General features: G+C 38.9%; 1 protein-coding gene across 5 annotated transcripts in view; it reads left to right on the forward strand.

The window, feature by feature from the left end:
• The window catches only part of kiz (kizuna centrosomal protein), a 188,737-nt gene that overhangs the window by 90,911 nt on the left and 72,497 nt on the right, over positions 1 to 25,329 (forward strand). For all 5 annotated transcript variants that reach the window (XM_087991617.1, XM_087991614.1, XM_043696535.2 and 2 more), the window contains 3 exons: positions 16,447 to 16,581; positions 19,672 to 19,836; positions 24,166 to 24,319. In XM_087991617.1, coding sequence (XP_087847743.1) covers positions 16,447 to 16,581; positions 19,672 to 19,836; positions 24,166 to 24,319 — 454 coding nt within the window. The remainder of the gene's footprint in view (positions 1 to 16,446; positions 16,582 to 19,671; positions 19,837 to 24,165; positions 24,320 to 25,329) is intronic.

A 25,329-nucleotide genomic window follows, 5' to 3' on the forward strand; every position in this document is an offset into this window, starting at 1 on the left:
TTTCTTGGCATTTTCTTATCCCAAATGCTTAAATTATTTCAGAACAATCACATTTTTGATAATGATTTCTGCCTATGCATTATCTATTCCAGCAATGTGAACAATTTTAACATTCATTGCTTGTTCCAATGGAGCTTATTGATTCTGTCTTGTATTTTGAGTCTTAAATTTGTTTTTGCAAAAGCTAGCAGATTATGGGCAGTGTAGGTTAGTGTTTCTTTGCAACCCTGGAAGACATCAACTTCAAAATGTTGAAGAGCCAATAATAATCCCAGTCTCCTTTCCTCTGTAAAATACTTCTTCTGATATAAGTTCAGTTTCTTACAAAAGTAACCAACTGGCTTCTGTAATCCCAATGTATCATCTTGCATCAAGACTGCACCTACCTTAAAGTCACTGGCAAGAATTGCCACTTGAAAGGGTTTCCTAAAGTCAAGTTGACTAACATGAACAATTAATTGGATTGCCTTCAGTTTCTTGACACTTTGCTGTCCATGCCATCGATCCTTGGCACTCAGCTGACCATTAGACCTTTGTCTGTTTTTGTAATAAATCGGTTTTAAAGAATCAGCTGTTGTGCTGACATTAGACACAAATTTCCAAAATAACTTTTGTATTCCCAAAAATCTAATGATTTCCTATTTAGTTTTGCGAACAGAAGTTATAGACTCATTGAGTCAAACAGCATGGAAACAGTCCCTTCTGTTAAACTCATTTGCATCGACCAGGCATCCCAGTCTGCCATAGTCCCATTTGCCAGCATTTGGTCCATGTTCCTTTAAACCCTTCCTATTCATGTAACCATCCAAATGCCTTTGAAATGTTATGCTTGTACCCCTCTCCACACTTGCTCTGCCAGCTCGTTCTATACATGTACCACCCTCTGCGTGAAAATGTTTGCTCTCAGGTCTTTTTCAAACTTTTTCCCTCTCACCTTAAACCAATGCTCTTTAATTCCCACCTCCAGGAGAAAGACGTTTTCTATTTGCCCTTTCTCTGCAATATATCCTAGGTAAGTTACCCTAACTTTTACAAATTCATTCTTGGCGAGATTTATTACTAAGCAAGCTACCTGCAATTGCTTAAACAGATCTCCCAGATACATTGTATGTTCTTCCCAGGTGTTACTGTGTAATAGGATGTCTAAATAAAATACAAACTTAGTCACTTTAATTCCAACTTGATTCATAACCCTTTGGAATGTGATTGGGGCAGTTTTCAACTCACATGGTGTCACTCAACATTTGATATAACCCTTGCTGTACAAAGGCTGAAATATCCTTTTGATGTTAATTGTATTTGCGAGTACCCCTCAGTAGATCAATCTCAGAAAGAAATGGAGCGCTGCCAAATCTGAAAATTTTTATGAAAGAGGTAGAGAGTAAAAAGTAAAAGAAACATAACTGATTTACTCGTAGATGCATATTGCTGGGTTGTGCTTGTGAATGAGCTAACATGTTTAATGGGCATATTAGTTAGCTGATTCTTCCAAATCCTCTAACTGAAGAATTGGTTATAAATCTGTTTTCATTATTGCATTGACATCTCCATAATCAATGCAGAATGTAATCAACTAATCCAGTTTAGGAACTAATCTCACTAGTGAGTTGCAACTGCTTCTTTTGTTTCAGTCATGCGATTTTATTGCATTTCTTGAATCATCATCTCTGCTTGAGTATGTTTTTCAAGGCTTAATCATTAAAGATATTGTTTAATTGGGTCTTATTTTCCTACATCCCCATTATGCCTGGCTAACGCAATGCATCTCTACAGATTTCCTTGAATTTCTTATGTAATCTTGCGAGATTTGTTTGCTGTCTTCCCTCTTGATAAGCAAATATATCACCTAACTGTCCCAGTATTTCAGTCTTGGCTAGTTGATTTGGAGGAAATTTGGTTCTTGAACTATCAGCTTCTTCTTCTACCTCATTCTTACTGTCCCCGTCATCCTTCATTGTTCTTACTGTCTGACACATTTGTTTAATCTCAGCTTCCTCCCTACAATGGTATGGCTTTAACACGTTTATGTGATGTAACTAGTTTTTCTTCCTGTGATCAGGAGTATCTACCAGAGAAGTGGCCTTCCCAATCCCTGTATATATATTATGTGGCTCACTGAATTTCATTTTCCAGAGTTCACCTTGTAAGAATATACTATTCCAACTTCCATTTCAATTTACAGTTCCAAAAACAGAAACATACATGGTGTCTTACATATACTCACCTTACAGAGCAGACTGACAGATCCACTACTAAGATGCTGGGCCATCTTCTGAAAATTCTAATAAAAGAGGGAGAGAGTGAGGAGTAGAAGAAGCATGACTGATTAACCTGTAGGTGCTTATTTCTGGGCAGTGCATATGAATGAACTAGCATGTTTAATTGGTATATTAATTAGTTGATTTTTCAATATGTTCCTCAGTCTGGTAAGTCTTTTTTTAAATCTTTTTTTAAATAAAAATGACATATTGAAAAGTGTATATAAACATGGATAGAGATGTAAGAATACAGTCCCATCCTTGCATGATGTTCACAGACACACATTTCAACGTAAGTCATTGGTAAGTGATTCAGAACATAAACCGTGACATTTTTAAAGTTCCTCCTCTGCCTCTTCCAAATTGTCTTGATTAAATCTTACTGACAATAATATCAACTATTTGAGCAGTAGGGCCTAGATCAAAACTAAACCCTAGTGGTATGAATGTATTAGTACTAGACTAGGTTGAATTACTCATATTGGCAAAAGTGATAGTGCAGTCTTTTTGTAAGTGTGAAATAACTTGGAGTTCTCAATAGGATTATAAACATAACCTGAAAGTTGATACAGTGCAAAGTATTTCTGTTCTGCAGCAGTAAGATGTGATAATTATCTGTATGAGTGAGGTCAGTTGGAGACAGGTTATGGTCAGTTCCAGAAAGGAACTTCTAATTCCCAGCTGTGAATTTCCCTACATAGAGTGCTGCCATTTTTGCATCACTTGCAAAGACATTTATAAAGAGAACTTTAATGGTTGACTTCATTAGTGAAGAATGAATCAAAACTATTAAACCTTACCCTGCTTTATCTGAGCATATTTTATGGAAAAGCAGCAAATAATCTGCCTTTCTGCCCTAAATCGAGGGGAGATGCATGGGCTAGTTTTCCAACTAATCCAGGAAATTATACTTTGATCAGAATTTGGAATGACTTGGAGGTGCAGGTGTTGGACTGGGGTGGGCAAAGTTAAAAATCACATAACACCAGGTTATAGTGCTTCCAAATAAACCTGTTGCATTATAACCTGGTGTTGTGATTTTTAACTTTAACAGAATTTGGAAGCACACATTAATCTGCAAGCTGACATGAGTTCTACTTTGGGCCTGTGGAAGGACTCAATATTGTATTCCCACGAAACCCATTTGTTAGGACTGTAATTTGCAATCCCCTAATTTGTACAGTAAACAGAAATATGAGCTTTATCTTTTGAGGAAAATTTTCTTGAAATTTCCTTGCTGTGCCCACTTATTGCCAAAAGTTGCTTCGCCTGACTTCCCTCTTCTGATTCCACACTTTGAGTTAATTTATTATAACTGAACAATGGTACCTTAAAAAGGCCAACTAACTTATAGCTGCTTCCTTTGAAATATTGGTTATTTAAATGCCAAAAATCATGTGCTCTATAATGACATTGCAAACGTATAAACGTACGAACAGGCAGATAAGTTAGAAACAGCCATTCAAGCCTGTTCCATCCTTCAATAAAATCATAGCTGATCACTTTGTGTTTTAAATTCCAATTCCCAAATGATGACAAATCCAATGACCTCCAGATTTGAGTTAAATGAATGGTTCACATTTAATTTTTCCTCATGTATTTGTCTAGACAATTTTAAATTATTTAAGTTGAGTTGGTAATAATTTAACTGCTCCATCACATATATAATTACAGACTCCACTGTAATTCTAGTTAACTATGCCAGTTCATTGTGATATATTAACCAAGGAAATATTGCAAATTGGTTAATTTCATAAAAGATATGGAGAGTTAATGTCAAAATGTTTGTCAATTAATCATGTCACTTCCAGTCTACTGTGAATGTTATGCCATATATCGTTCATTAGGCATCGATGATTGTGAAAGTAAAGTTAAAACAGCCCTAATGTTCTCGTTTTCCTCACAATTACTTGCTTCAAGCTGCTTCATTGTAGTCTGTCAAATGGTTCTGTCGGGTTTCAGACCCTAGTGCACCATGGCAACAGAATCTAAATATATCACTTGAAAGGTTCAATCTCCAGCATGTTTTTTGTGTAACTGAGCCAGAGTTAGGCTTGATGCCAAGGACCAGAAATAATTTGATGACAATCCAACAATTAAGCTAAATCTGAGAGATAGAGACAGACCAGGGGTGTAGTTCTAGCTCCATTTGAGTGACGAACAATACTACAGGCTTGATGCACACAGCACATTCAGTTTGTTAAAGGTCTCTTTGAAGAGCACTGACAAATAAAGAGTATAGAAGAGAGATGACTGTTTTGAGCCTCATGGTAAAGGAAGAAAGAACAAGCTTTTGCCCAAGCTTCTTCAGCAGCATTGAAGAGGACTTAGCACAGATGGATTGTCTACGGCAGAATGTAACAGATATAATTCAAGCTGTCAGCTTAATCAGGATGTTACCAGGAAGCAACCTGATGAAGAGAAGGATCCCTTGTTTCCTGACCTCTAACCCTCAGCCCATTACAGATTGTCATAAATTCTGTTTTTTTCTTTATATTGGTTTCTCTTTTTACTTGCTCTTGTTGCCATTCTGTTTTCATGCTGCTGTTTCATTTGTTACACACAATTGCCTCCAGTGTGGACCACCCAGATTTTACCACTGTGGGGGAAGGATATGCTTTTAAACATGAATGAGTGAAGGCGTCTAGGATATTTTACGATGATCTAACATACTAAATATTTAGCATTTAAAAAAGAATGAATTAAAATTTGCTAGAACACCATCTTTTTTTAAAATCCAGAAATGGACCTTTTATTACAATGCATTTTAAAATGAATGACACTGTCATATTAAAGTAACAGTGGTCAAGTATTGTGCTTAGAGATGATAGTCATAAAGCATACTACTTAATAAAAATTTTAATGCCGTAATTTATACTAATTACTTTGAAATACTAAAATAGAGAAGTTTTGAATATTGTTGATTTATCTCACAGGTAGTTACATTTTTAAGGAAAGCTCTGTAAAAACAAATGTGACTTCAGTACTTATAAATTACAAAATGAGTCTTTCATATTTGGCAAATGGTCAAACAATTAAAATTACTCATGTAAGTATCCTGATCATTGTAACTGTAGTTTGCTAGACTGAGTATTACTGTTCAATCAAAGTGGAACATAATTTGGATTCTAATATATGTATATATGTAGATGCATATTTGTGATGTGCCTTATTGCCAGAGTGAAAACGATTTTTTTTTATAAGTGCCATCCTCTTACTTTTACCACAGACAGTCATTGTTCAGGGGCATGTGCAAATTTAAAAACTTTTATCAATATGGACAATGACATAGGGAGGTATAGTCTGGTGGTCTTGCAGGATCCGTTTCAGGAATTAGGGCATAGGTTGAAACGCAGGCCCTCAAGAATAGTTATCTCAGAAATACTACTTGAGCCATGAACGTCCCCATTTAGACAAAGGCAGATCAGTAAGGTAAATGCATAGCTTGAGGGATGGTGCAGAAGGGAGAAGTTTAGATTTTTGCGATATTGGGATCACTTTTGGGAAAGAAAAAAAGTTATCCAGAAGAGATGGGCTTCACCTGAGCAGAAATGGAACTGATCTTCTGGGTGACAGAGAATTAATACAGTTAAGGTGGATTCAAAGTTTTAAGGCAGCGGGGTGGCTTGACTAATGGGCCCAGTATTGAAAGTACCAGCTAGAGGGAAAATGTGAGAAGATGGGGAATGGGGAAAAAGAAGTGAGGGAAGGCTTGATTGCTGGCAATGAACAACAAAATTGTAACCTTCCGATGTGTAAGAAAGAAAATGGCAGGGTTAAATTGTACGTATGTAAATGTATGGGATATTGTGAACAAAATTGGGAACTACAAGCAGAAATTGCTTTGGCGGCGTGTATGATCACATATTATTGATAGAAACATGGCTCAAGCTCGGAAGAGGACTGGATACTTAACATTCCAAGTTATACAGCTTTTGGTAGAAACAAGGGTAGGTAAAAAAAGGAGGTGGTGTAGCAGTCTTCATCAATGATAGGATCATTACTCTTGAATGAGATACAGTTCCTGAATTAATACTTATATGGTTGGATGAAAAATAGGAAGGGAGTGGTGACCTTGTGAGGGTTTTTCCTACAGACCTCCAAATAGTGGGGAGGAAGTTGAAGAGATCATTTGTAGGTAGATTATGGAAATCTGGTTGTGGCAGTTGGTAATTTCAATTATCCTTTGGTACATTGGGGGAAAAAAAGTAGAGTGAGAGTACAGAAGCAGAGAAATGCAATGTGTGTAGGAGAACATTCTGGAACAAAATATTTCCTACCAGAGGGGGAACTGTGCTATATCTGGTCCTTGGAAATGAGACAAGCCAAGTGGGGAATCTCAGAGTTGGGGAGAGGTAAAGGAGCAAGTTGCGGAGCCATTGGCAGAAATTTTCCAGGCCCCTCTGAGTACAGAATTAGTCTTGAGGGAACTGGAGGATTGCAAATGTGACATTGTTGTTTGAGAAAGGGGCAAAGAAGAACCCAGAAGACTATAGGCCTTCAGCTTGATATCAACAGTGGGAAAACTGATGGAGGCCATAATATGGGATATGGTTAATATACAATTAGAGAAAAATAAGTTAATATTTGATAGTCACCATGGCTTTGTCAAGAGCATTTATGCCTGACAAATTTGTTTGAGTTCTTTGACGAGGTGACATAGTCAGTGAATGAAGGTAGTGCTGTGGAGGTTGTATTCTTGGACTTTCAGAAAGCACTTGATGTGGTGCCACGTGGCTGGTTGGTTAGCAAATTAGAAATGTTTGGGATTGATGGGTCCTTGGTAGCATGGGTTAGAAGTTGGCTAAAGGTAGGAAACGGTAGATGGGCATTTCTCAGATTGGAGGCGATTTAGAAGTAATGTTCCTCAGGAATCAGTGTTGGGACTCTTTGCTTCTTTTGATTTTGATAAACAAATTTGAGATGGGTGTTGAGGGAAAAATCTCTAAATTTACAGGTGATTCTAAGCGAGGGAGAATAGTGAATTTTGAGGATGATGCTGAGCGACTTCAAATGGACATTGACAAGTTAGCCAAATGGGGAAACATCTGGTTGATGACTTTTAATGTAGACAAATGTAAGGGTAATGCATTTTAGTATAAGAAACATTAAGAGACAGTACTGGCTGTAAAGTACAACTTTGAGGAGAGTACCAAAGCAGAGGGACCTTGGGCATCACATGCATAGTTCTCTGAAGGTGGCCAAGCAAGTTGAAACAGTTTTAAGAAGGCTTGTTGGATCCTTGGGTTTGTAAGTAGAGGTGTAGAATACAAGAAACACGGCGAAACAGTACAATGGAACATCTTTGAGGGGAGTACATAAGAAATATGAGTTGCTGTTCCAATCTGTTGGCATCTTCCAAGCATCTCGGGAATTTTGGAAGATTGAAACCAAAATATCCACTTCTCTACATCTACCTATTTTTAATATCCCAAGGTGCCATGAAATCCAGGGGACTTGTCAGCCTTTCGTCCCATTAGTTTGCCCAGTATTTTTTCTTCAGTGATTTTGATAGTTTTAGTTTCCTGTATTTCCACTATTCTTGAAATGTTATTTGTCTTCTATTGGACTAATGCTTACTTTAATGACTTTATTTGATTGCTTTTTCCTTGTAAAAGCTTTTACTGTCTGTTTTTATATTTCTTGCTTGTTTTCTCTCGTACTCCAATTTGTCCTTTTTTTAAGTCACAGTTTTCTGGTTTCTAAAATTTTTTCAATTTTCTAAGTGACGACTAACCTTTGCAGCATTATGTCTCTTTCTTTCAATTTGATAACATTTTTAACTTACATAGTTAGCGACATGAAATTGTTTTAATTTTATTTTATTTTTAATGTAATCTTTATTGTGGATTATAATAGACAGCATAGTGCACTATGGGCAAGAGTTGTAGCCTGATGCACAGCATTGTTTGTTACGCAAAGTTGGTGCTTTGAAACAAAACATTACGGAGAAGCAGCAATGTGGGTGATGGAATGGATATGAAAACTGACGAAAAGCTATAGAGAAAAGCTGAAAGAGAGGAGCCTGGAAGACCTAGGAAGCTGCGCCCTCCAACGTGCCAGATAGCACGTTGGAGGGCGCAGCTGTGTTTCTAGGGGTGAAAATGAGAACTGTAAGCAGAAAAGCTTGCAGTAGGGAGGAAACTCATGAGAAGAGCAGTTGCAGCATTTAGAGTCATAGAGATGTACAGCACGGAAACCAGACCCTACAATCCAACTCACCCATGCCAACCAGATATCCTAAATTAATTGAGTCCCATTTGCCAGCACTTGACCTATACCCCTCTAAACCATCCTATTCATATACCCATCCAGATGCCTTTTAAATGTTGTAATTGAATCAGTCTCCACCACTTCCTCTGGCAGCTCATTCCATACATGCACCACCCTCTGCATGAAGAAGAGGTCCCTTTTAAATTTTCCCCTCTCACCTTAAACCCATGCCGTCTAGTTGTGGACGCCCCCACCCCAGGAAAAAGACCTTATCTATTTATACTATCCATACCTCATGATTTTATAAACCTCTATAAGGTCACCCCTCAGCCTCTGACACTCCACTGAAAACGGCTCCAGCCTATTCAGCCTTTCCCTATAGCTCAAATCCTTCAACCCTGGCAACATCCTTGTAAATCTTTTCTGAATCCTTGCAAGTTTCGCAACATCCTTCGGATAGGATTGACACACTGTGCCAAAAGTGGCCTAACCAATGTCCTGTACAGCCACAATATGACCTCCCAACTCCTGTATTCAATGCTCTGACCAATAAAGGAAAGCATACCAAACACCATCTTCACTATCCTTTCTACCTGCAACTCTACTTCCAAGGGACTATTAACCTGCACTCCAAGGTCTCTCTGTTCAGCAACACACCCCAGGACCTTACCATTAAGTGGAAAAGTCCTGCCCTGATTTGCTTTTCCAAAATGAAGCACCTCAAATTTATCTAAATTAAACTCTATCTGCCACTCCTCAGCACATTGGTCCACCTAATTAAGATCCCGTTGTACTCTGAGGTAATCTTCTTTGCTGTCCACTACACCTCCAATTTTGGATTCATCTGCAAACTTACTAACTATACGTCCTATGTTCACATCCAGTTCATTTATATAAATGACAAAAAGCAGTGGACCCAGCACTGATCCTTGTGGCACATCACTGGTCACAGGCCTGCAGTCTGAAAAGCAACCGTCCACCACCACCTTCTGTCTTCTACCTTCAAGCCAGTTCTGTATCCAAGTGGCAAGTTCTCCCTGTATTCCATGGGATCTAACTTTGCTAACCACTCTACCATGAGGAAACTTGTCGACCGCCTTACTGGAGTCCATATAGATCACGTCCACAGCTCTGCCCTCATCAATCCTCTTTGTTACTTCTTCAAAAAAACTCAGTGAAGTTCATGAGACATGGTTTCTCGTGCACAAAGCCATGCTGACTATCCCCAATCAGTCCTTGCCTTTCCAAATACGTGTAAGTTCTGTCCTTCAGGATTCCCTCCGACAACTTGCCCACAACCGATGTCAGGCTCACCAGTCTATAGTTCCCTGGCTTTTCTTTATCACCTTTCTTAGATAGTGGCACCATGTTAGTCACCCTCCAGGCTTCCAGCACCTCACCTGTGCTTATCGATGATACAAGTAGCTCAGCAAGGAGCCCAGCAATCACTTCCCTAGCTTTCCACAGCATTCTATGGTATACCTGATCAGGTCCTGGGGATATCCAGCACCTCCTGCTGTGTAATTTGGACATTTTTAAAGATGTCACCATCTGTTTCTGCACATTCTATATCTTCCATGTTCTTCTCTACAGTAAACACAAGCAAAATACCATTTAGTATCTCCCCCCATCTCCTGTGGCTCCAGACACAGGCTGCCTTGCCCTTTTGTCCCTTTTGACCTTAATGTATTTATAAAATCTATTCGGGTTATCCTTAACCCTTCTTGCCAAAGCTATCTCATGTCCCCTTTTTGCCCTCCTGATTTCCCTCTTAAGTATACTCCTACTGCCTTTATACTCTTCTAAGGATTCACTCTCTGCTGTCTCTACCTGACATATGCTTCCTTCTTTTTCTTAACCAAAACTTCAATTTCTCTCGTCATCCAGCATTCCCTACACCTAACATCCTTTCCTTTCACCCGAACAGGAATATACTGTCTCTGGACTCTCGTTATCTCATTTTTGAAGGCTTCCCATTTTCCAGCTGTCCCTTTACCTACAAACATCTGCCCTCAATGAGCTTTTGAAAGTTCTTGCCTAATACTGTCAAAATTGCCCTTCCTCCAATTTAGAACTTCAACTTTGAGATCCAGTCTATCCTTTTCCATCACTATTTTAAAACTAATAGAATTATGGTTGCTGGCTCCAATGTGCTCCCCCCTAACACCTCAGTCCCTACCTGCTCTGCCTTATTTTCTAAGAGTAGGTCAAGAGTAGGTACATACACATACTGAATCAGAAAATGTTCTTGTACACACATAACAAATTCCTCTCCATCTAAACCCTTAACACTATGGCAGCCCTAGTCTACATTTGGAAAGTTAAAATTCTCTACCATAACCACCCTATTATTCTGACAGAGGTCTCCTTATAAATTTGTTTCTCAATTTCCTGTTGACTATTAGGGGGTCTATAATATCCCATTAAGGTGATCATCCCTTTCTTATTTCTCAGTTCATTCGAAAAGCTTCCCTGGATGTATTCCCAGAATATCGTCCCTAAGTGCAGCAATAATGCTATCTCTAATCATAAAAGCCACACCCCCTCCTCTCTTGCCCATCCTCCTTTCTTAAAGGAGATGAGAAATACAGAATTCAGAAGTTAGCAACATGATTTGTTGATCGTAAGTCAGAACACTGCATCAGAGGCAGTTAGCATTGGAGAAAGAAGCTTAATGGGTCTGGCAGTACAATTCAGTGCGGAAGGGGGAAGCTAGTAATTGCACTTTGCGGGCTTCGAAACTACTTTTGAGGCTGCTGAATTGGCTGGATGTTGAAAACCTGAAGGTATTTCCTTTAAGATAAAGTCTATCCATTGTAAAGTATAAAATCTTTTAAAATAATGAGCTTACAATATGAAAACATATATTGTAATATGAAAATTGAGTTTACTAGTGGAGGATATTCCTGGACACCCCCCCCCCCACTTCAAGAAGTTCAGCACCCTTAGGAGGTGAATTCAATATCTGAACGAACTGATACAATTTTAAATTAACTGTCTCAGGTTTCGGCTGGAATGATCCTTTGATCAATAAGAACCTTATCTTCTATTAGATTTTTCTCGACAAAAATATTAAACCTTTTCTTCTGAAAATAGATTAAGATTACTTTCCATGTGGCAGAAGATAATATGTAAAGGACACTTCCCAAAAGTGGCAACTGGGGAGTAGTTTTCAAAAAAATTTATTAGACGATCCTTCTTTGGTGAAAAACTGCAACAGCTGTAGTCATTATGTTATCCTATTATGATTTTGTGGTTGTGTCAGCCTTTTCAAACAAACTCTTGATTGAAGTTTAAAAGATTGTGAATCCTGATAGAGGTGTATCAGGTTGTGAATGGTATGGATAGGGTGGAAAGTATGAGGCTTTTTCCCAGGGTGGAGAGGTCAATTACTAGGGGGACAGGTTCAAGGCGCCAGGGAGGGAGGGAGTGAAGAGAAGCTTAAAAGAGGTGTGCAATGCAAGTTCTTCACAAAAATGGTGCTGAGTACCCTGGAACGTGCTGCCAGAGGAAGAAGTGGTAGCAGACACAATAACAGCATTCAAGAAGCACCTGGATGAATACATGAATAGGAAGGGAATAGAGGGATATGGATATAAAGACAGTTTTAGTATGGAATGGCAGAACGTGTCGATGCAGGCTTGGAGAATCAAAGTGCCTGTTCGTGTACTGTATTGTCCTTGTTCTTTAAACTTTTGACTATCATTTATTAATTTCTAAATTGGGTAAATTTGGGTGATAATTTGTTACCTTGTATTTCGGATTTGGTGGCATGAATCTATAAAGGAAATACACAACAAAATAGTTGGGCCCAGCATTCAGACTGTGTTATGATGGAAGCTATGCACTTAGCACTTTTATTATTAGCACTTTAAATAATGTTTGTAAATGTTTAGCCAGTAAATTTGTATTTATAACATGTTCAAACAGTATCAAATCCATCTTTATAATCTTTAAACATGAGTATATAGCAGTTCTTCAGATTTTTCAGCTGCTTTTCAATTAAAAAAAAGTTTTTTAAAGTGCTTTTGCTACTAAGGGATCAATTAGCTCAGTTGCCTGGATGGCTGGTTTACAATGTAGAGTGGTACGAACAGCATGGGTTCGATTCCTGCACAGCTATGGTTACCATGAAGGATTCTTCTTCTCAACCTCTCCCCTCACCTGACACGTGGTGACCCTCAACTTAAATCCCTACTGGTTGTCTCTGTCGAATGAGAGCTGCCCAATGGTTCAGTTTACTTTTACCTTTACAACTAAGTACAGAAATCTGATCATTGGCAATTGAAAGTTTCTTCATACCAAGTGGTAGTCTCATATTTTTGTGGGTACCAGGATATAAACTGGTGTGTATGTATGCCTGTTTTGACTACACATTACAATACATCTTCTATGTTGGCTAGACTCCACAATGGGTTGCAGATGTTTTTCTCAGACAGACATCTCACTGAGCATTGTTTATTTTCAATTCATTCATGGGACGTGGGCATTGCTGCATGTGCCAGCATTTATTGTCTATACCTAGTTACCCTGGAGAAGGTGATATGCTGCTTTCTTGAACCACTGGAGTCCATTTTGGTGTAGGTAGACCACCAATGCCATTGGAGAGGAAGTTCCAGAATTTTGACCCAGTGACACTGAAGGAATGGCAATGCATTTACAAGTCACAATGATGAATAAATTGATGGGGAACTTGTAGCTCGTGGTGTCTTCACCCAGGATCATATCTTCCGGTATTTCAACATTGAGAAAGCAGCGTTTCAACATGAGTTTCTTTTAGTCAGGTAAATGCAATCAAAATAAAATAATAACCACAGTCAGAAAGCCCAAGTCAGGAGTGTGATGGAATACTCCCCACTTGCCTGCATGGGTGCAACCCTAACAACACTCAAGAAGCTTGACACCATCCAGGACAAAGCAAGCCACTTGATTGGCACCACACCTACAAACAATCAATCCTTCCATCACCGGCGCTCAGTAGCAGCAGTTTGTACTATCTACAAGATGCACTATAGAAATTCACCAAAGATCCTTAGCACATTCCAAACCGTCTACCACTGCCATCAAGAAGGACAAGGACAGCAGGTACCTGGGAACACAACCACCTGCAAGTTCCCCTCTAAGACACTCACCACCCTGACTTGGAAATATGCTGCCAATCCTTCACAGTCGTTGGGTCAAAATTCTGGAATTCCCTCCCTACCAGCATTGTGGGTGAACCCACAGCAAGTGGACAGCAGCGATTCAAAGAGGCAGTTCACCACCACCTTCTCAAGGGCATATGAGTAAATTATGGTGTATCATTTAGTGACTAGGCGTGCGGAATACTCTATTATCCTTTAGAAATGAGTTGATGAATATATCTTACAGGCAGTTGTAATATTGCTCATGCTACAATTAAATAACATGTATTTTCCATCTTTGACACCTCTACTTCATTGAAGGTTCAGTTTTTATACCTGTTAGACAAGGAAGATGATTAAAATCCATGTATCTTCTCCTTTTCTTTATCCATAGTTCACTTTTACAGTAATTGCCTGTTTGACGTAAGAAATATTTCTGAGATTACTGATTAGCCTGCAAGTAACAAAGTCACAAATGACAGAATTGCAAGTGATTAGTGATTATATTGATGATGTTGTCACAATCGATCAAGTAGACATTGCTCATTAAAATAATTTAAGTTATTTACTGTTAACTGTTAATATTTGCAAGGAGAAAGTGAGGACTTCAGATGCTGGAGATCAGATTTGAGAGTGTGGTGCTGGAAAAGCACAAGTCAGGCAGCATCTGAGGAGCATAAGTTTCAGGCATAAGCCCTTCATCAGGAAATGACATTCTTGTTATACCACGTTTAAGTCCACACTTGACGGGAATGAAGTGCAGAATGCAACTATTTTAAGGGCACATGCTTATCTCTCTAGTTCTGTGCAGCTAGTCAATAAGTATGGTTTGTTTCCGTACAATTCTGAATAGTACATTGTTAAATGAATCATTGTTATATGAAACCATGGCAGCAGTAGTTTCATTCTTCACTGAGCTTTGGTTGGGGCTAAATTTGTCAATTTATTATTACTGACTGGATACTTGAATGAGAAAACTGTCCTTTAGTTGCAGGCAAGTAGTTCTAGCACATCAGGTGAGTGACTCTGACCTCATGAATGAGGAAAAACAGTTGAAATGCTAACTTTTCTAGCTATAAAATGTACACTACGAAATGTATCTAGTACTTCTGATAGTATAGAGATATTAGTTTCAATGCTGCTTAAAATATATTTTTTAGATGATCTATGCACCCACCCAGAAAAAAGCATAGTTGCTTAGACTCAGTTTTCATTAATTCATTATTGCTAAAGTTAGATAACGGCACATTTTGAGGGCTTTACAGGACTCAATATGTATTCAGATTATTCATTGTACGTTTGCATTTTTAAACAAAACATTCTGCCATTGAATGACCTAACAAAACTGCAGTAATGAATAGTGTTAAAATCAATGTTTAGTGCCCTTTTTCAATAAATTGTCTTTTTTTTTTGCTCACCTTTATACTTTTCTTTTATTACCAGCATGCTATAATTACTAAATTACACTTAAAGCATTCAAAGAAGGAAGATTTTATTTGCTTGATTTTCTTTTTAAATACCTTTTGGTAAATTGGCTGTAACAATTTGGCAAATCATAGAAGGAGAAAGTGAGGTCTGCAGATGCTGGAGATCAAAGTTGAAACTTTATTGCTGGAACAGCACAGAAGGTCAGGCAGCATCCAGGGAACAGGAGATTCGACGTTTCGGGCACAGGCCCTTCCTCAGGATCTCAGAAACGTCGAATCTCCTGTTCCCTGGATGCTGCCTGACCTGCTGTGCTGTTCCAGCAATAAAATCATAGAATCCCTACAGTGTAGTAACAGGCCATTGGCCCAACACTTCGAAGGTTAATTAACCCAGACCCATTCCTCTGACTAATGCACCTAGCTTACACATCCCTGAACACTATGGGCAATTTAGCAGGGCCGGTTCACCTAACCTGCACATCTTTGGACTATTGGAGGAAACTGGAGTACCCAGAGCAAACCCATGCAGACATGGTGGAGAATGTGCAAACTCTGCACATACAGTCGCCCGAGGATGGAATCAAACCTGGGTGCCTGGTGTTGTGAGGCAGCAGTGCTAACTACTGAGCCACCATGCCACCCTCAAATGATGAAATTTAATCTTTAAAGAGCCCAAAAACACTTGAGTTTGTCTATCTTTAATGCTGGGAATTTTGTTTTACCAAGAGGGTTCCTGGTAAATGAAATACTATACCAAAAAATTGATAGGGTCAGAATCTATAATAATTTTAACAGGAAAGTGGTCGAGTGTTTGAAAAATAATTTTTTGTATGGAACACAAAGAATGGGCATAGAAATGGGGCTGGGTGGGTAAATCTTTCAACGATCTAGTGTGGGCACAATGGCCTGAATGATTTTCTTCTTTCTCACAAAATTCTACAGTTGAATAGTTGAGGGAGATTTAAAGCGGTTGCTTACCCACAAATTGAAAGGGAAAAGGAGCATTTATCTTGGTAGTCAGTTAGGAACACCAGTGGCAGAAATGTTGGAATAGATAATTTATCTTGCTAACTGAGGTATGAGGATCAAAATAAAAAATATGAAAAACTGAAAGCTTCAGTCAACATTGTGTCATGTTTTACCTTTCAGACTAACAGTCACAAACTTTGTGATTCATAACCAGCTGTTAATAAAGAGATGAATGATTTCTCAGATAATGCACTTATTTCTCAGGAACATAAAAACGTAAAATGGTTCCCTGTTGTGCATTTTAACAAAAATGCAGTTCTCGTCATTTTGAAGTAGTTTTAAGGTTAAGTTTTTTTTTAGAATATTAGGTTACCTTTTACCACCATGTATTAATGTTTAATTACATAACATGTATAATTATAATCCTGAACACGGATTTTCCATTGTTACCTGCAGCAGCTGCCTTTCACTGGAAGGATTTTTTCACTTACTTCAAACGATAGAAGATGGTGTAAGAGAAACAGTGACTACTTATTCACAGGTGTACCAGCCTACTACCATAAGTAACGAGAAACTGCAGGAAATCACAAGGTGATTATAGATCTGCAAAATTGTTCTTTCATTCCAGTTTTCTTTCTGGTGCTTACAAATTGTGACTGTACAAACTGTTGCATAAATTTTGTTATCTTTCTATTTTTAAAGTCATGGCATTTAAATTTTATGTGTATTAACTGGAGCTGGGAATATTTTTAAATTTCAGTTCTGTAGAAACTCTGATATTTAGAACATGTCAGTAATCTAATAAGTTCTGTCAAAAGTTATGGAGGTGGCAATGATTATGAAACAGTTACAAGTAGACAGTTCATCAAAAAGCATTTTTGTTTTGGTTCAAATTAAAATAAACAAACCTTACATCAAAGACATATCAGAAATGACTTCAAGACTACTCAGACCCCTTGGCATCATGGCAGCCCACAAACCTACCAACACACTTAAACAGCAACTAATGAACCTAAAGGATCCATTAGATACCACCAGCAAAACTCACGTCATTTACAAGATATTATGCAAGAAATGTAAAAAAAAAACACTACATCGGACAAACTAGCAGGAAACTTGCCACCAGAATATGTGAACACCAACTGGCCACCAAAAGACACGACCCACTCTCACTAGTTTCCGTACATACTGACAAAGGACACCACTTTAACTGGGACAACACACACATCCTAGGACAGACGAAACAAAGTCACGCATGAGAATTCTGAGAGTCATGGCATTCTAACCAATACTCCATCAATAAACACATTGACTTAGATCCTATCAACCTTCCCTTGAAAAAGAGAACTGGAAATGACATCGCCCACCTTAAGAAACCAAGACCTATAAAGAGAGAGGTGGAACATACCACCAGCAGTTCACCAGAGACTCTCACTGATGATATTACCAAGTATGGTGACGAAATGTTTGAAAACAAACCTTCAAGCTCACTTACAGACTTATCATCAACCTGAGCTACAAATCTTCTCAAAAATCGGTAAGCAAAGTTTGTATTCTGCATTCCAAATTCGCAACTCTGTGTTTGAAGAATATGTAATTATTACACTGACTTCGACTTTACAAGGGAACTTTAAAGCCATGCATCGTGCATCTTTTTATGAAGTTTGACAGTTATAGAGAAAAGCATAGACATATAAGATGTGGGGAAATTGCTTCAACCCTGTACCTTATAATGATATGGCTGTTTTCCTTGGTGGTTCAGTAAATTTCAAACTTACATACTCTGCTGAAAGAAGTTTTAGTAATACAGTAACACTGCATATTAAGGACGACCATAAGGATGCCAGACAAAAGTATTTTCATTGCATAAGAGGAGAAAGGATTATTATATTTGAAAATGTTATGTTCAATCTCACATACACGTGGTGGAGGTTCTTTGACCTTGAGCTGTTTTTGTACACCTTTTGCTGGGAAGATCTGAAGTTGTAACAAAGTTGAATCGCAATAAAGTTTCCTGAACTTATCAGAACGGGTGTCGAGTTGTGAGTCATCAGACCTATTGAAATCATTGCTGGATCATGATTGGATGTTGGAGGAACATTGATTGAGCTGACCTGCTGTTGAATCTTCATGCTACTGTATAGAACCTGCAGCAATCCAGTATGATCCTCTTCACAATAAAGGCCCAATCAACCAGTGTGTTTTCTTCCACCTTCACAGTCACCCTGACTGTGTTCCAGCCTCACTGGCCTGGGGTGTGAGGCCATAGCTCCAGGTGGGCTCTTCCTTGAATTGGCATTAGGGTCACCTGCCCAAGGACTGCAAGGAGTCCAAAAGTTGCAACAAGTGCAGGGAAGCAGGCCACATGTACAAGGATTGCCCAAGATCTGGGGCAGGGGGCTACCGCCACTTACACTCAGAGGTGGCAATGTGAGCTGTGGGCCCTCAAAGATTAGAAAGGTGCCACCATCCAGCAAGGGAATTGAGACAAGAAGCACCCAGAAAGAAGGACAAGTTGGAGTGGAACAAGCAGTAGCCAGCATGGAAGCACAGCAACTGACCCAACCTCCAACTGAATAGACTGAGTTAATGGAGGAGGAAGAAACCAAGGAGGTGGAGGAGTGGATACCGGTGAAATACAACAAGAAAAGGAAAATACGTCAGGCGCCCAAGGCCTCACAGCAAAGTTGAAAGAGACAGCTGCATGAGGTCGACACCAGCAGCTCCTCTGATGACAAAGAAGGGCAGAAGGACGGTCATCATCAGAAAAAGAGGCAGAGCACCAGAGGGGAGAAGGGGAGCACCCCCCCCCCAACCAGGAAACGATGGACCCCCAGAGGGGACTGGTAAAGCCAGCCCCTCACCTAGTGAGAATCAGAGGGTACCCACTGCACCAGAGTTCCAGGCAACTAGAAGCCTCAATCCTCTGACAGTCCCTCTGTCAGACTCAGAGCTGAACTCTGCTGATCCTGTCCTCATCCTGATGACACCAGCTTGGGGATATGGCCCCAGGGAAGAACTGGACAGCTACATCAGCCCTGCAAGGGTTCAACAGTTCGCCCGCAACACAGGGATGCAGACAGTCCCCCCAGTGACAGGAACATTGGTGAATGGATGTCGGTCACTTTATAAACTTTAAAATGGGTATTAAAATTACCAGCATTAATGGGTATAGCGTTAAATCTGCTACAATCTAGGAATACATGCTGAGGACCGCACTAAAGCTTGGAGCAGTTACTGCCAAGGCACAGTGGGGAAAGACCACCGCGTAAGGTTTTTCTGCCAACGAATAACAGGAATTCATTCAGAAATTGGGCCCTGCTGACACCTCAGCTAAATGCCAAGAGGTTGACTGTAAATACAGAGAATGGTGAACATCAAGGCTTAATTTGTTCTCTGTAAGTAAAGAGATCTGAATGTACATAAAGATTTCTTTCTATGAATAAAGTATATTTTTGCAATTTAAAGGAATCAAGAAATAGTAGCAACTAAATTGCATTACCTTGGTATTTTGCACCTAAGTTGCATTATATGTAGATTTCTTTTGGTGTAAGTCCTCAATGTTGAAAAACTAACAATTCTTATAACTTTTGTCTCAGAATTATTAGTTGCTGGCATTTGCTGTAATAATTACATTTCTGGGTTTTCAATGTCAAGTTTAATTTTAAACTTCTTTTGCAGTACTTGTAATAAGAAAGACAGTGTGAGCAGAAAAAACCTTGATGCCTGTGGAGCAGTTGTTCTTCACCAGCTGAAGGGGTTGTCACAGAGTACTTCAAATGGTTGTCTGCTGTCTGAAGAAATTTTGAATAAAGAGTGTGAAGCATTTGATGGAAGCAATAATAGGTAAATGGCTTCAGGAAACCAAATTTGTTTTTAAAGCTTCTTTGCTGAATGGTTTAATGACTATATTTTTAAAAATTAACTTTACGCATTTGTAAACTAATATTCCTGTTTGCTGAAGTGTTTTTTATTATTAACTTTTAATGTTGCATCTGAGTTTGTAAACTCTCAGGTTTGAGTTTGATCTTTGGCTTTTTGCGTCTTTGAAAGTCTAGTAACTCCTTTTTTTATATAATGTGTTACAGTTGTCTTTTCCTTAACAAAGTCAAGGAGATTAATGCAGAAAAATAATGCCCTTCTGAATTTGCTGATTGCTGTGTAATAGTGGAATAGGTCAATATTGTGTCAATAATCTTCAAGCTTACACTAACCAATCCGTTCTACGATTTCTTTTTTTACATGAGTTTGAAGGCATTTTTCTTTGTTTTGTCCCCTTTACATAAAGTAGTCTATTTCCAGTCCTCTGCCACCTTCCTGCTAGTAATTGTAAATGCCTCTCAAATATTCTTGCTCAACTTTGTTTCAGTTGAACCCAATCTGTACCTAGGAATTTAGATACTTTGAACTCTTATTCTGTCCAGGATTTCCATATTGGTTGTCCTGAACACATTGATTTTGCCAATTCATTCTTTAGGGGGAGCATGTTGCTCACGTTGACATTTATAAATATTTAGAGGAAGTAAACACTGCAGCACAGAGGAACTATGAAGAGCAGAGGAAAATCACCTATACAATGTATTAAAAAACAACAGGTATCCAATGAACACAGTCCGCCGATTTCTCAGCAACAAACCCCAACAACAGACAAAACGTGTCCAGAAACTCTAGCCACTCTCCCCTACATCAAAGACATCTTGGAAATGACTGTCAGAATACTCGGACCTCTTAGCATCTTGGTAGCCCACAAATTCGCCAACACACTAAAACAGCAGCTAATAAATTTGAAAGACCCCATACAGACAACAAGTAAAACTAATGTCATTTACAAAGTACCTTGCAAGAACTTTAACAAACACTGCATTGGACAAATAAGCAGAAAATTAGCCACCAGGATTCATGAACATCAACTAGCCACAAAAAGACATGACCCACTCTCACTCGTATCCTTACATACAGACACCACTTCGACTGGGACAACACATCTATCCTGGTTCAAGTCAAACAGAGACACAGATGAGAATTCCGAGAAGCATGGCATTCCAACTGGAATTCTATCAACAAACACATCGACTTGGACCCCATTTACCACCCTCTGAGAAACAGAACAGGAAATGACATCACCATAGGAAATGACACCACCAACCCAAGGAAACCTAAACACATAAATAGAAAGCGAGTCACTAACACCACTGCTTCACTGGAGGCTCACTGATGAAGGTACCTAGTATGGTGATGAAACATGTGAAAATGAACCTTCCTGCTCAGCGAGCAAACTTACATCCAGAGCCTCAATCTGAGCTACAAATCTTCTCAAAACTCACTAATGTTCTATACAACCACAACGTGACCTCCCAACTCCAATACTCAATGCTCTGACCAATAAAGGAAATCATACCAAATGCCATCTTTACTAACTTGTTTACCAGCAATTCCACTTTCAAGGAACTACGAACCTATACCTCAAGATCTCTTTGTTCGGCAGTACTCCCCAGAATCTACCTTTAAATATATAAGTCCCTTTACTTGCGAATATCCACCCTCAATCAACTTTTGAAAGTTCTTGCTTAATACCATCAAAATTGGCCTTCCACCAATTTAGAACTTCAATTATTAGATCAGGCTACCTATTTCCATAACTATTTTAAAACTAATAGAATTATGATCACTGGCCCCAGAGTGCTCCCTCAGTGACACCTCAATCACTTGCCTTGCCTTATTTCCCAAGAGAAGGTCAAGTTTCATTTAATTGATTGATCAAGGCATTAGTCTGAGGAATGAATCAAAGAATGCCTGTGGACTGTTTTGCTGAGTTGAAATAAGCGCAGTGTGTGTACATATTTTTTTCTGTCTGTAATTGGCAGGACCCTGTATGTTGATACCTAAATGTAACTGTCCGTGCATGTTAGTGGACCATACTTTGAGCATGCATGGCAAACATAAATTGGTTATCAGTGCAATCCTTAGCATGCTCGAGATTTTAGGAATGTAGAAAATGGGAGCAGGAATGGCCATTCGAACCTTGATTCTGTTCTGCTGTTCATTGTAATCAAGGGTTAATTATTCAGTTCAGAGCTCAATCTCTGCTTTCTCCCCATTTTCTTTGATCCCTTTAGCTATAAGCAGTGTATCTAACTTCTTCTTGAAAGCAGTCAATGTTTATCTTCAACTGCTTTCTGGGGCAGACAATTCCACAGGCATTCCATGCTCTGCGTAAAGAAACTTCTCTGTTTAGCAAATAATGGAATCTAATGTTGCGCAATATGTTGTGAAATTTGCAAACACAAGCCAGTTTACAATGTTCAGTGCCTTGCTAGTTGTAAACAACTGATAAGAAATGCTTCTTTGATACAATAAGACCATAGGAAATAGGAGTGGAAATAAGGCCATTCGGCCCATCGAGTCCACTCCAACACTCAATCATGGCTAATGCCACTTACCTGCACTCTCCCCATATCCCTTAATTCTTTGTGATATAAAAAATTTATCAATCTCTGCCTTGAAGACATTTAACATCCCAGCCTCCACTGCGCTTCGTGGCATCGAATTCCAGAGGCCCACCGCTCTCTGGCTGAAGAAATGTCTCCTCATTTCCATTCTAAATTGAAACTCTCTAATTCTAAGGCTGTGCCCACGGGTCCGAGTATCCCTGCCTTTTGGAAAGACTTTCCCAGCGTTCACCCTTTCTAAGCCATAAATTATCTTCTAAGTTTCTATTAGATCTCCCCTCAATCTTCTAAACTCTAATGAATACAATCCCAGGATCCTCAGCCGTTCATCGTATGTTAGACATACCATTCCAGGGATCATTGTGTGAACCTCTGCTGGACACACTCCAGTGCCAGTATGTCCTTCCTGAGGTGTGGGGCCCAAAACTGGACACAGTCTTCCAAATGGGGGTCTAACCAGAGCTTTATAAAGTCTGTAGCAAATCACTGTTTTTTCATTCCAACCCTCTTGAGATAAATGACAACATTACATTTACTTTCTTAACCACGGACTCAAATGCTTGTCTTTGGAACTTACAGCCACACTGAAATTCAATCACCACATTCCTCATATGTATGATGGGCAGAACATCTTGTTGGCTTCGTAGAAACATTCTGTCGGTGGCAAACACCACTTGTGTTGCTCCTGAATAGTAATTCTTTGCACACTCTGGATTATTTAGCAAATGGCTGTCCACTCACAGAATTTCATCCAATGTTGGACACTATTGTGCCTTTTGTTAAGCATGGACTGGTTGGATAAAGTCAATACCTTGCTTGTTGCAGGCAGCTGAAAGGATGTATTGTTTTGCAGAAGTTTCCCAATTGCTTTGGTTGTGCCTTCATTGCTTTCAGAGTCCTAAGCCAATCCCTGTTGATTGGAAAGTAAGGAAAGTAAGAGCACAAATGATTCAATATAGTTCAGTTATTTTTGGCTTTGGATCCTGTTGGGTTTATATTCATTATGCCTCTGCGGCACTATGCCTTCCTTTCCTATACAATGCCTGAGCTGTTTGCAAATGCCAGATCAAAATGAGTACTGCTTCTAATTTCCTGAAGGGTGTCATATGCTAAATGTTTTGCCTCTGATTTTATACTACTTCCATTTCCCCAACTTGTATTTGAAAGTAGTTACCCATTAAAACAATTTCTTTGCTATTATCACATATTCTTATCTCTATCTGTAGCAAGTTGTTCTGTTATGCTGACTCAGAATGAAATACTGAGTATTCACCTGCATTTGGGATGTTTAGCCAGTTCAGTTCATTTGCTGTTTTTCCCCTCCCATGTAATCAAGCTATCTCCCAATTGTCTCTGGTATGTATAACTTGAGCACTGTCTTTTCTGTTCACTACTTTTCCCTTGTGGATTTTTTCTTCCCTTTTTGTATCCATTTTCATCCTCTGAATTTTTACCACAACCGCCTGATAACTTATCATTATGGTTTGTGAATTTAATCTTACTTTACATTTGTCTCCTTCCAAGCCTGCCAATAGCTGTCTATCCTCGCATATTAGTGTCCATAAACATCTGTTATCTTTGCTGTATCCAGCAATCTAATCTCGAAACCTGTTTCTTCCCTCCCCAGCCAAATTCCCACAAGCATTCCTTCCCCATCCCTTACATTACACTAATTTGTTTCTTAGCTGTTTAGAATTTAAGTGCTTCAACTTTTCTGTTACTGCAGATTGTTAGATTTGCCTGCTGACTCTGCCACATTGTGGGACCGCTGGTACTTGCACATTCTTTCTATGTTGGAACATCAGGTGCTGACCACAGATGAGGCTGCAGAAATATTTGGACCTTTATTGATTGCAGAAAGCAGTAACAACTCCCAAAAGGTACAGGTAGCATTGTGATTCACTCAAAAACATACTATGTGAAAAAATTGTGTGTATGCCAATGTCTTAAATTCTGTGAATACAAGTTGTTGTTACACTTTTTGCATGGATATTTCGTACCAACCTAAATGAATAATTGGAATTTATTGCTGACAGCAGTCCCATTAGAACGGCACATTGCTTTAGCAATTCGCTGAAATGACTGGATGATTTTCTTGCAGTTTGGTGGCATTTAAGCAGGTCTTGGTTATATGCATTTTTGATATTCTGTAAGTTGGCAAAATAGGTAATGTCCAGCCCTGCTAGGCAACTAGAAAAAATAAAACTATCAGTTACAACTCTAGAGTAACAGAAGGACTGTATGCACCTGAACTCATTACTGTTCTGCTTTAAAACAAAATTAAAGGGATATGTTCCTTAACTTACCAATTAATAAACTAATAAAATAATTTAGATTACAAATATTTATATGCTTTTGTCGTTAGCCTGCTAAGCAATCCTATTGACTACATTATGAATGCAGGTGCATGAACTGAATTCAGTCTTGTTTATCACCCAGTGTTTTCAGATTGATCCCAATTCATAACTAGAACTCTTTAGGGTACGTACAGCACAGTTTGCCATCCCACTCTTTTCTAGATGGTAGGTGTTCCTGCAGAAAACAATCTTTAGAAATCACTGAACTGTCAAGAATAGCCCATTTTACACTAATTACATTGTTAATCATCGCTGTCTAAGGATATGGATAAGCCATGCAGGATTGAGGTGAGGAGAAATACCTTCACCCAGAAGGTGGTGAGCCTGTGGAATTCTCTGCCACAAAAAGTGGTTGAGACCAAGGTATTGAATGTTTCCAAGAAAGAGGTGGATAGGAAAGTGGGAATTGGGTACAAAGTTGGATTGTCAACCACGTTCATATTGAATGGAGAAATAGACTTAAAGTAGAGAATAGTCTTCTCCTTTCCCATTTTCCATGTAAAAATGCCTCTCTACTTAAGATACAAAATTCT

Source organism: Chiloscyllium plagiosum, unplaced genomic scaffold, assembly GCF_037043375.1.
Source record: "Chiloscyllium plagiosum isolate Xiang-an unplaced genomic scaffold, Cpla_swu_hap1 HiC_scaffold_10, whole genome shotgun sequence".
In the NCBI taxonomy this organism is placed as follows: Eukaryota; Metazoa; Chordata; class Chondrichthyes; order Orectolobiformes; family Hemiscylliidae; genus Chiloscyllium; species Chiloscyllium plagiosum.